The sequence below is a fragment of the Macaca fascicularis genome, chromosome 14 (assembly GCF_037993035.2).
Source record: "Macaca fascicularis isolate 582-1 chromosome 14, T2T-MFA8v1.1".
Classification (NCBI taxonomy): domain Eukaryota; kingdom Metazoa; phylum Chordata; class Mammalia; order Primates; family Cercopithecidae; genus Macaca; species Macaca fascicularis.
Window position 1 is genome coordinate 74,952,426 of NC_088388.1, and position 13,265 is coordinate 74,965,690.

At 37.6% G+C, this 13,265-nt stretch overlaps 1 protein-coding gene across 9 annotated transcripts in view; it reads left to right on the top strand.

Annotated features, from left to right (window-relative positions):
* Positions 1–13,265, top strand: part of UVRAG (UV radiation resistance associated) — a 331,075-nt gene that overhangs the window by 264,292 nt on the left and 53,518 nt on the right. The window contains exon 14 of one of the 9 annotated variants that reach the window (XM_065528739.2): positions 594–1,210. The exons of the other annotated variants lie outside the window; for them this stretch is intronic. Coding sequence (XP_065384811.1) covers positions 594–683 — 90 coding nt within the window. The 3' untranslated portion in view covers positions 684–1,210. Of the gene's footprint in view, positions 1–593; positions 1,211–13,265 lie in introns of those variants that run through there. 9 annotated transcript variants of the gene reach the window in all.

The following is a 13,265-nucleotide window of genomic DNA, read 5'->3' on the forward strand; positions in this document are numbered from 1 at the left end:
TTTGGTGTCATATCTAGAAGGCTTAGCCAAGGTCACAAAGATGTACTTTTAGGTTTTCTTCTGTATAGTTTTAACTCATATTTAGGTCTGTGATCTATTTGAATTAATTTCTGAGTATGGTATCAGGAATCCAACTTCATTCTTTTGCATGTGGATATCTAGTCATTCCAAAAACATTTGTTGAAAAGACTACTGTACCCATTGAATTGTTTTTGCAATCTTGTTGAAAATTAATTAACTGTAAATGTGAGGATTTATTTCTGGACTCTGGATTCTATTACATTAACCTTTATATCTGTCTTTATGCTAGTGCCATCTATATCTTTTATACTTAAAAAATATTTTCTAAATTCAAAAATCTTACATGTCCATTGTAGAAATTTAGCAAAGTACAAAAGAAGAAAGAACAGAATTTTTTTCATTACCTATAATCTCACCACTCAGAGAGAGGCACCTTCTGGATCTTCCAAACTTTTTGTTTTCTTCTTATGTAGTTGAGATGATATTGTAGCTCAGGGTTTGTCCACAGTAAGTGTACTCAGTAAATGGTAGCTGCCATTTTTTGTTGTTGATCTTGTTGTCATTCTTGTTAGGCTGATGTGGAAAGGGAAAGCATCAGTAGAAGGATAGAAGATACGCCACCTGAACTGGGAAGTCAAGGAAGAGAAGTGTCTGGGGAGTGAGAGAAGAGGGGGAGCCAAGGTGCACAGGAGGAACTGCTGAAGGCATATGTAGGCTGGCCTGGCTGGAGCAGAAGGTTACCTTCATAGTGGGGACAGGAGCCATGTTTTTGGCTAACTACTCTCGGCCCCAGAACCATACACTTACCAGTTGTTACACCTGGACCTAAATGTGGTCTGTGTGAGATCCCTAAGCATGTTTTGCGTATGTAATAGGTACTTATTGAGGCCTGATGCAGTGACTCATGCCTGTAATTCCAGCACTTTGAGAGGTTGAAGCAGGAAGATCACTTGAGCCCAGGAGTTCAAGACCAGCCTGGGCAACATGACAAGACCCCATCTTTACAAAAAATAAAAAAATTAGCAGGGTGTGGTGGTGTGTGACTGCGGTCGCAGCCACTTGGGAGGCTGAGGTAGGAAAATCACCTGAGCCCAGGAGGTCAAGGCTACAGTGAGCTGTGATTGTACCATTACACTCCAGCCTGGGTGACATGACAAACCCTGTCTCAAAAAAAAAAAAAAAAAAAAAAGATGTCTATTGAAAGACTGAATGATGAATGAATCAGTCAGAAGATTGTTCTTTCCTCTTTACGGCTGATAATTAAACAACTTATTTCTGTGTAATGTATTATATATTTTATATATAAGAATATATATATAGTTAGAATTTATATCCCATATATCCCCATATATGTAAGAATATATAACATATATAATATATGTAAACATATATTTTATATATACACACACATATCTTGTATCTAATGTTTTAATTGAGGTCAAAAAATTATATTTATTTGTTTATATATAGTTTTTCCAAAAGTTCTATTCTGTGTTTAAAGGGATAACATGCATTTTTGTAGTTGCAAATGATTAAGTGTTCATGTATTAATTTTTCTGAGAACCATCATTAGCTATTAACCAATGTACTAGACATTTTTAATGTCATTGACTATGATTACTGTACTCTTTGATTGCTGAAAGTGTAAATTGATAAGATAAAACTTTTTATCTCAGTTGGACATTTTTTCCTTTTAAACTGAAACTACAAATACAATGCCAAGAATATCTTTCCAAATGAAAAATAAAACAATTGTAACTTACATTTATCTAGTTTATTTTAGGGCACAGGGCCCTTTCACATATATTATTTCTTTTATCCTTTGCAGAAACCCTAAAAGTGTTGGTATTATTATCTTCATTTTACATTTAGATAAACTGAGCCTCTGAAGGGTAAGTCCTTTGCTCATAGTCACACAGCTGTTACATGAACAAAGAAATTCAGACCCTAATATCTGACTCTAAGTTCAGGAGACGATACTTGCTGCTTTCCTTTTATCAGACAGGAAGAAACATCTTACATAACAGGCTTCCCTTTTTTTCTGTGGCTAATAGCTCAGTATAAATTTAGCACCTTACTTGGCTTACCATCTTTGATAACATCTATCTCTTCCTTTATCCTAGTTGTTTTAAAAGAGTCACTTTAGGCTTTTTACTTGTTCAGTAATAAGATTAGCCTTTTCCAAAGCACCACCATGAGTGACATCTTTTGCTGGGAGGAAAATATTTAAAGAATGTACCTCAACTGAAATGAAATATGTAGTGCTAGCTAGTTCAGAAAGGATGGGATATAAATTCTAACTATACTTTTTATGATTAAGCATCATGAAATGAATCATGAGCTATATGAAAAATGAATTTGGTCTGATTTTAGTTGGCATCAAAGTGACCGGGATAGCTTAGGTGTAAGCTCTTTAAAGAAATGAACTCCAAAAAAATTGTTTATATTGCCTGATTCGAAACCCAAAGTCTCTAGCTTTTAGGGGAAGGTAGCCCAGTAGATTTGAAATTCTAAATTTTGGAACTTTTAATGATACTATGTTTTGCTAATTTATCTTTTTGAAAGAGAGAAAAAAGCAGTTACTTTCGCCAACATACTCACAGTTACCTGTGGATAGCCCCATATCATAATTCTGTATTTAAAATGATAACTTTGTAGATATTTGTGTAAATTATCAGTTTAAAAATGTATATATTATAAATGCAGACTAGCACTTTACATTTAAATAATTATTTAGGTAGATGCAATGAAGGGAATGAAATTTTGTCATCCACACATTTCAAAAAGGTGGATGAAATGATTTAATGGAAAGAACATAACACCAACAATTAGAAATTTCAGGATTAGGCTGGGCGCCGTGGCTCACGCCTGTAGTCCCAGCACTTTGGGAGGCCGAGGTGGGTGGATCACGAGGTCAGGAGATCGAGACCATCCTGGCTAACACGGTGAAACCCTGTCTCTACTAAAAATACAAAAAAAAATTAGCCAGACGAGTTGGCGGGTCCCTGTAGTCCCAGATACTTGGGAGGCTGAGGCAGGAGAATGGCGTGAACCCGGGAAGCGGAGCTTGCAGTGAGCCGAGATCACACCACTGCACTCCAGTGTGGGCTACAGAGCAAGACTCCATCTCAAAAAAAAAAAAAAACATAAAAAATAAAAATAAAAAAAGAAATTTCAGGGTTATATTCCATCTCCTTTAGCTTGCCAGTACCTTGGGCAGATAGTGTCTTTCTGTTGTGTTTCAGTCTTCTCATCTAAAGAATCAAAAAGTTGAGTATTATGTGCTCTATGCCCCATGTCAGCCCCAGGTTCTTTAAATCTCTGCTTCTTAACTTTACCACTCTTATAATTTAGTCTGTTCATTGCTTTTTAAAAATAACTTTTAAGTTGTTTGACTCACGACAGCATGATCAAAAAGATATTAAGATTCTTGCCAGGTGCAGTTAGCTCATGCCTGTAATTCCAACATTTTGAGAGGCCAAGGCAGGAGGATCACTTGAGCTCAGGAGTTCAAGACCAGCCTGGGCAGCACAACAAGACCACATCTCTACAAAAAATTTAAAAAAGTATCCGGACACAGTGGCATGTGCTTGTAGTCCCAGCTACTCAGGAGGCTGAGGCAGGAGGATTGCTTGAGCCTAGGTATTCAAGGCTTTAATGAGCTATGATTGTGCTACTGCACTCCCGCCGGGGCGACAATGAAACACTGTCTCAAAAAAAAAAAAAAAAGATAAAATGTACAAATAGTATGCTTATATATTGGTGATTTTGTTTTTAGAAAATATTCAGAGATTTATGGAGTACCATACTAGGTTTATATAAGTCCCATGCAATATGGACTTATAAAACTAATGATAATACTATCTGACGTTGTTAGTGCATTACAGTTTTCAAAGCATTCTCATAAGCAGCTCATATACTTCCCCTCACAATTTCTTCTCTGAAGTAGAATTAATAAGTAGTTTGATTTAGTAGTTCATCTTGGGAACTCTAGCATAAGGAAATAATTCTAACTTCCTAAAAACAGTTAAATATGTTTATCATAGGTTAAGTAAACGAAGGAGCATTGTCTTCATTCGTTTTCTGCTGCTATAACAATATCGTGGACTAGGTAATTAAGAAAGAAAAGAGATTTGTTTGGCTCATGGTTCAGGAAGCTGGGTAGTCTGGGAGCATGGCACCAACATCAAGCAAGCATCAACCCATGGCAGATGTGAGATGGAAAGAGGAAAATTGGGCCGAATTCACCCCTTTATTAGGAGCCCACTCCTGCAGTAATGGCATTAATCCATTCATGAGGGTGGAGCCTTCATGACCTAATCACCTCTTAAAGGAACCACCCCTTAATACTGTGACGGTGGCAACCAAACTTCAACATGAGTTTTGGAGGGAACATTTAAAACATAGCAAGCATTCACTGTGATTTAAATTTTTATGAAGATTAGGTAGCATAGAAATACCTTTGTTATTCGTGTAGAAAAGAGAACATGGGGTTGAGTGCACACTATGGTTACAGTTATTAAAATAATTTTAAAGGCACCAAACAAACTACCCTATATACAGGAGTGAAAAGATTGCCTGGTTGTATACCAAAACTGTTACGTGTTTGTTTTGCGGGACTTCAGATAATCTTTCTACTTACCTTTTTATTGATTTATTTTTATTGAGTACGTATTGCTTTTATAATAGAATATGTATATAAAATTATTTTTTTCAGATAAAAACTGAGTCCTAGTGAAGTTTTTTGACATTCTCAAAATGGCACTAATGGTTAAAGGTGAACCTGGGACAAGAAACCAATTTTCTTCTCTTAATCTATTCATTAGTACATTCAAATTAAAGGATATTCCAGCAGATATAGAAATTACAGCTTTAAAGAGGTTGGTCAAGCTATGTATTTTTTTGCAATGGTATGTACTTCCTCTTTAAGATTCATTAGCCATAGTAAAATTGACAAAATCAGCATTATTTTTTCATACTTTTTTTTTTTTTTTTTTTTTTTTGAGACGGAGTCTTGCTCTGTCACCCAGGCTGGAGTGCAGTGGCAGGATCTCGGCTCACTGCAAGCTCCGCCTCCCGGGTTTACGCCATTCTCCTGCCTCAGCCTCCCGAGTAGCTGGGACTACAGGCGCCTGCCACCTCGCCTGGCTAGTTTTTTTGTATTTTTTAGTAGAGACGCGGGGTTTCACTGTGTTAGCCAGGATGGTCTCGATCTCCTGACCTCGTGATCCGCCCGTCTCGGCCTCCCAAAGTGCTGGGATTACAGGCTTGAGCCACCGCGCCCGGCCTATTTTTTCATACTTTCTAAAACACAGCTGTATTCCCTCTAGCTGAGTATGTTTCCAGTCAGTATATGTGGTTAGGAGAACAAGTACAGACAGACATGAATTCACTTTCTGATCGGTATTGCCACTTGATAACTGTGGCCTTGTGAATTTCTAGGCCTCAGTTTCCCTATTTATATAATGAGATTCACAAATTCTGTTAAAATGTAATGCTGACTTTTTCTAAACTGCCCTAAAACATTTGCCTGTCTGTCACCATTGTTTTCACATTTATAAACAGTAGTTGTATTTCATTGTTTCCAGATTCCTTTGCAAGGCAGCTTAATGCCTTGGAAAGAGCTCTAGATTGTGTTCTAGCTTCAGAGTTGCCTCTAACTCTTTGGTTTTCTAACTCATTGTCCCTCTTATTCGCTGTAACATTGAGCTAGTCTTTTTCTCTTTTTTTTTTTTTTTGAGACAGTCTTGCTCTGTCACCCAGGCTGGAGTACAATGGCGTGATCTTGGTTCACTGCAACCTCCACCTCCTGGGTTCAGGCCATTCTCCTGCCTCAGCCTCCCGAGTAGCTGGGATTACAGGCACCTGCCATTGCGCCCAGCTAGTTTTTATATTTTTAGTAGAGACAGAGTTTCACTACGTTGGCCAGGCTGGTTTTGAACTCCTGACCTCCAATGATCTGCCCGCCTCAGCCTCCCAAAGTGCTGGGGTTACAGGTGTGAGCGACTGCACCTGGCCAAGCTAGTCTCTTAATTTTTCTAAGCCTTGGCACCTTTTTTTCATTTCCTTCTAGCAGTAATGTTCTTCAGTTTCTCCCAATCTTGTTTTGAGCACACGTGTGATTAAAGAAAAACAACAGTAAACTGGTTACTCTTAAAGTAGAGGTGATGGGAGGGTAGATTGATCATTTAAAAAAATAATTTGGCGTTATGCAGTGAAATTGAAGATTTGTATATGAGAATGTTTATAGCACCACTATTCATAATAGCCACAGATTAGAAACAACTTAAAATATATTGACAATATGTTCATCATTAATTATGGTATATTTATGTAATCAAATATTATGCAGCCATGAAACCATAGCAGTGATGGGGCGAATTTCACCAGCATAATGTTGAGTAAAAGAACCAAAGAAAAAAAAAAAAAAAAAAAAATCTCCACAATCATCCTCTATTTATGTATAGTTGAAAACCAAGCAAGATTAAACTATATTATTTAGGAATGAAAACTATACAAAAAAACAAGGGTAGCGACTACCTCTGGAAGCGAGAAGGGGGCTCGTGGAAGGCTTCTGGGGCACCAGCAGCCTTCTATTTCTTGACCGAGTGGTGGTAACATAGGGGTTTGCTTTATAATCCTGATCCTTTAAACAATGCGTATGTGTCTTTTATGCATTTTCTATATGCATACTATGTCTTGCCATTAAAAAATCATAGGTAACAACAATTTTTTAAAATGTATAACACTATTTCATCAAATTCTTGTAATCTCTTGAAAAATAATTGCCATTACAAAGGATGGCAAGGACTTTGTATTTCAGCATCATGTACCAGAAGAAAAAGAATTTTCAGCGAGAGCACTTAAGCATTGTCTTAGCTTTACACATAAGAATATCTGCTTTGGGCCGGGGATAGTGGCTTACACTTGTAATCCTAGCACTTTGGGAGACCGAGGCAGATGGATCACTTGAGCCCAGGAGTTCAGGACCAGCCTGAGCAACATGATGAAACCTCATCTGTATTAAAAATACAAAAAAAAAAAAAAAAAAAATTAGCTGGGTGTGGTAATGCACACCTCTAGTCCCAATTACTCGGGAGGGTGAGGTGGGAAGATTGATTCCCAGGAGGTCAAGGCTACAGTGAACTGAGATTGCACCACTGCACTCCAGCCTGGGTGACAGAGACCCTGTCTCAAAAAAAGAGTATCTGCTTTTGATCACACAATATATCTTTGTAACAAATCTGCACGTGCACCCCCTGAATCTAAAAGTTTAAACTAAAACAAAAAAGAATATCTGCTTTTATTGATACCTATATGCAAAGCATGTCTTATTCTTTATTCCTAGTCTTCACAATAACCTTTTTTTAGTTTTTTGTTATTCGCATTTTACAGGTGAGGAAACAGGTGTAGAATAATTTTTGGTAGATGAGGAATTTTTAAAAAATAATTGAAACAAATTTGCATGGAGCATTTTTGGTATTTTTTTTCCTCCTTCATGTTATAAAAAGATAAATTGGAAACAAGATTTGTGACCATTTTAGGGATGTGTACTATTAAAATAAGCCCTAAACAAAAGAATAGACTGAGTTTGGGCTGTTTTTTCTTTCAAATGTATCTGGAAGTATGTAAGATATCCCAAATGCCTAATAGTAAACAAGCTTGTGGGTATTTGGGCATTTACCACTTACAGGTCAAGCCCCTGCACTGAGTGTTGAAATGAAGCCTAATCAGAAGAGAAAGTAAGAGAAACAATGTCTACATTTTTAATACACTAATTGTGGTGGTCACTCTACACAAAGTTTGCTGAACTATGACTGCTAAGCTAACCAGGAAGAGGAAATTACTTTGTATAACCAAGCCAAAAAATTTTTTTTTAGATTTAGTTCATAATGTCACTTAAGATTCTTCTGAAAGGCTTGTGAACCTTTGCCTTCTTTTAATAAGCCTTCATAATGACAAGGTCCCCTGAGAATGAAATCATCTGAACGGAATGTGCCTGTGTCTTAAAATCTGATAAACATCACTTCACGGTATTCAGGAGATTAAAAGAGACTTAAAACACGTAAATGTTACTTTCAGGTTATTATAACCAAGGAAGCCTGTGGCCCAGCTATCAAAATAACTTAGCTTCAGCAAGTTGTAAGCAGTGGGCTTAGCCAGGTTGGTTAGTGCTGCTTTAGGACTGACCGCACTGTCTTTTGAGTTGACCTGTAACTTTGAACGTAGAATGTAATTGCTTCATCTCTGAGGCACATTTATGTGTCCCTTTGCTCCTGACGCTAATTCATCATTTGCTTTATAGTAATTCCACTCAGACATCATCATCAAGCCCCAGTGGAGGCTACTAAATGATGTGAGTGGATATATTTCCTAATCAGTGACATTAGTTTATATCTCCTTATTAAGATACCCATTAAATTCATAGCAGGAGAGATAACATGAACGCTAATGCACTCTACATCTTCCATCAGTGCTTTCTTATTTATTTCTATAAAGGCGGTATTAATATCTGAATTTAAGAGTCCAAAAGAATGCACAGCTTTTATTAATGGGCTAAGATCTTTTATTTTGTTAAGAAATGGAACATGTGAAAAGCAAAGACATTTATTATCATGTTGTCATTTTTATTCTCTTTCCCTCCCTAGAATATAGCCATTAAAATATACATAGTATCATTTATTTTTAAAGTTGTTAATATATTTTATATACTTTTTCCAAATAAAATGTATGATCCGAGTTTTCCTGTATTTTATCTTTATAAGTTACCTTATTTTTCTCATTTTAATCTGAAACTCAGAATATATTTAGTGTTTTGTGGACGTTTTAGAAATACCAGCCAAAAAGTATTAATTGAATATACTATACTAGGCTCTGGGTGGTGGTGGAGGGTAACAAAATAAGTTGCTTTATGTGACAAATAGTTCACATGTGTATAAAATCTAATTGTTCTGGCCAGTCACAGTGGTTCACGCCTGTAATCCCAGCACTTTGGGAGGCTGAGGCAGGCAGATCACTTGAGGTCAAGAGTTCGAGACCAGCCTGGCCACTGCGAAACCCCGTTTTTACTAAAAATACCCCCCAAAAAAATTAGCCAGGCATGGTGGCGGGTGCCTGTAATCCCAGCTACTTAAGAGGCTAAGGCATGAGAATCACTTGAACCTGGGAGGCAGAGGTTGCAGTGAGCCAAGATCACGCCATTGCACTCCAGCCTGGGGGACAGAAAGAGACACTGTCTCAACAACAACAACAACAAAATCTAATTGTTTCGATGAATCCCCCACCACATTGCCTTAACCAGAATAGTTTGTTCAACAGATATTTTTTCATTTATTATCATATCCTTTTGAGACATTTGGCAAAGTTACTAATGTGATTTATCATTTGAGGAATCCATAAATTACTGTGTTCAGGAACTATGGCAACATCATGGCAATGTGGTAGCCTTTTGTTTGGCTCTGGCTTTTTGCTGTTATTGCTTTTTCAGAACTGATAACTTTTTTTTTAATAATTAGAATATAAATTGTGCTGGGATTGTCTTTGTCAGTGCTGCTCAAAGTGTGATCCACAGGCCAGCAGGCAGTCTGTGGTCCATAGAGCTTGTTGCCAGTCTGCAATGAGATAAGGAAATTGTACCAAATGTGAATCAACTGTGTCACTGAACACACTACTTAGTTCAGATGCAAATTTTTCTTTTGTATCAAGACGTTCTGGATGAAGGAAGCAGGGCATTTATTTATATTGTCTCACAAGCTTCTTATTTGTTACATACTGGCACTTTAAATAGCCTTGGAGTTTAGGCAAATATAAAAAGCAGAATATAATATCCTTTTAAAAATGAGATTTTCTTTTTCACCTTATAGGGACTTTATTATATATATATCTGCTTGTCTGCTGCGGGGGAAACCACTCTAAGCTGGGCATTGGCAAATCACATTACTTATGTCAGTGGAAGAGGCACGCTCAGCATTTGTCAGCATTAGGGCTTGTGATCAAAGTAGACAGGTTTGTCATTGTCATTTTTCCAGGTCCTTTTCCATGTGTCTTTTTCACAACTTGTATTTCTGGAGCTCTTGCTACATGTCGGACACCACGTGCCTGCTGACACCCAGTGCCCTCATTCTACTTTGTTAAAGTCATAAGCTCTGAAGTTGGCGTACCACCAAAATCCACTTTCCCTCCCAGTTCCAGAGTATGCAAAGTTTCATTCTCTCAGTAAGCAGATAGGTGACTCATTGAAGGGAAAACAACCTGCTTTAAATAAGTAACACAAAGGTAACTCACCTCCTGCTTACATATTTGTAATTTAAAATTTGGGCCTGTTAATGGAACTATATAAGACATATGTTTGAACTGTGGATGCCCTCGCCTAATCATGAACTTGAATCTTTCTTTAGTTTTTTTCATCATGTATTCTAGAAAGATTTGTCTTTACACATCTGTAGAGCTGCTCACTCATGCCCTGAAGTGGGTACTGGATTTTCCCACAACCTTTTACTTTGGTAACTTTCTTCCATGGAATAACCTTGGACAGGGAGACATGAATCCAGGAAACCAATCAGACCTATTCTTTGTATGTTTAAGGATTTAAAGTATTGGCTGTATTTTGTTTTCAATTGTAAGTATCCTTTCATATTTGAAACTAATTAGATAGAGATTTGGTATATTTTTTAATGTGTTCCCAGATCTTTGATGGCTTGTTAACATGATGTAGTAGACTAGGAACATCCAGTTTTGCTTTCATACTTTTAAAAACTAAAGTGCGTGTTTCATAAAATTAAAGTGCCCCAAGAGTCAGCTAATATAAAGTCATATTTTACCAAGGTCATAAGTGATTTAATATGAAAGATCATATTTTATCATAAGCATAACAGACTTAAAATCTAGACAGACAAATTGCTAGTTTAGAAATGATCTGAACTTATTTTTCCCAAAAACACAAAGACCTGCAAGACTGTGTATATATGGCAACAGGCATTATTTCATTGATCCCCAAGGCTGTGGATCTAGCAGCAGCTATTATAACATGCTTTGTTTTCATTATTGCAATGCTTAGTCATCTGAATTCTAGCTATTGCTGTTTATAGCAAGAAATAGCATCCCAGCTGAGGCAGCACAGCTAGTCATACCTTTTTATTGATGTAATTTAACTTATTTGGGTTCCTTTCCTAGTGTCTAACATTTTGTGAAGCCCTAACATAAATTATTGGCTTGTAACCCACTGCATCGACTTCACTTGGAGATTTGCTGCCTATGCAGTTCCTTAATTTTCAAGTGTGAGAGATTTATTTTTCCTCAGTGAGTCCTAATGTTTCTGCATGCGCACACACATACACGTGCTTGTGAATGTGTGTGTAGGTACATAGGAATGCCAGTGAGAAAGTCAAACATATTCTTAGTTAATTCCTGCATGATATTCTGGAGAAATATTTACGATTACAGATATGAGTTGCCACATTCTAAAATTCACCTGTGAGCAGTATGGTAGTGTTTTTAAATTTTGTCCCTACTTTGTTTTCTTTTCCTTAGAGACTCTGACTAATTAGGACTCTGCATACTTCATGTCCTCAGTGAATACTTACTGGCTGCATCACAGAACAGTTGATTTACCATACACCAATGTAAATGGCTAAAATACTGCTATAGATGATAATCATAATTACTGTGTGTCAGACAAGGCACTTCAGTCCTCATAGCATGAGGACTGTAATATAGATGGAATTCTCCCTGGTTTACAAATGAGAACTTTGAAGCTCAGAAAAATTAAACAAATTGCCCTAGTTATACAGCTTTATAAATGAAGGATCAAGATACTTTATCAAAATATTTTTATGTATATTATTTCCTTTGATCCTTATAGCATTCCTTAAGGTGGACAGAACAAGTCCTTCTCTATTCCCATTTTAGAACTGAGTAAAGAGGTTTAGTAACTTACCCATGGTTACTACAGTGTGCCTGATTGTCAGGACTGTCCTCTGAACCCTGATACTACTTGGCATTTGTAAACATTTAGTTGTTTAGGTGTTTTGTTTTGTTTTGTTTTGTTTTGGAGACAGGATCTCACTCTGTCGCTCAGACTGGAGCGCAATGGTGTAATCACAGCTCACTGCAGCCTTGACCTCCCTGGGGTCAAGTGATCTTCCCACGTCAGCCTCTCAAGTAGCCAGGACTACAGGCATGTGCCACCACACCTGGCTGATTTTTATATGTTTTTTTGAGGCAGGGTTTTGCCGTGTTGCCCAGGCTGGTCTCAAACTCCTGGGCTCAAGCGATCCACCTGCCTTGGCCTCCCAAAGTGATGGGATTACAGGCATGAGCCACCACATCCAGCCCCATTTGTGAAAATTCATAAGCTAGTAATGACATTAGTGATGCCATTATAGTGCCCTTATAGTAGTTTTCCATTGGCTGATTTTTGTCACTTGAGTAATTCTTCATTGTCTCTACTAAGGTAGAGTCCTGCTAAAATACTTGGCATTCAGGTAAGTACTTTTCTAATGAGAAAAACAACAAGAGTGAGGGGTGGGAAGCTTTGCAAGTCTGTTATGTCTGCCCCTGCTTAAAACCTTGTCATCATTTTCCATAGGCTACCCCAAATCCCATCTTCTCCTACACCCCCTGACCCCGCCCGTTGCAACAAGACTCTTTCGCATGGCAAAGGCTTCGCATGATCTGTCTTCTCTCTCACTTTTCAGCCTCAACTCCTGCAACCACTTACCCCAAAACCTCTGCCACTGGCCCTTTATGCCAGGAAAGCTGAACAACACTGAATGGCCCATTTTCTGCTTTTGCTTTTATATTCTCTTTTCCTGAAATTTCCTTCCCCTTTTGTCCATGTGGTAAACTCCCACTTACTCTCCAGTATCCAACCAGGCCGTGTTCTCTTCTGTGAAGCCTTTCTTTACCCTCCTGAACAGAGTTATCACCCATCTTCTATTCTTCCTGCCGACCTTGTCTTTAAAAACAGTCAATCAAATATGTCAACATTCTTACATTTCTGTTGTTATTTTGCACGTATGTCTCCCCTACTAAATTAATAAGTTCCTTAAGGGCCAGAGACGGAGGTTCATTCATCCGTTTATCCAGACACAGTAGCTAGCACATAACATGAACTCAGGAAAGGTTATCACATGCGTGATAGACTGAACCTGCGACCTTCCTGTGTGGACTAAAAACTAAGAACTCATCTTTGAAAGGAACAGCCTTCCATTTAAAAGGCGGAGAGAATTCACATTTGTATCAAA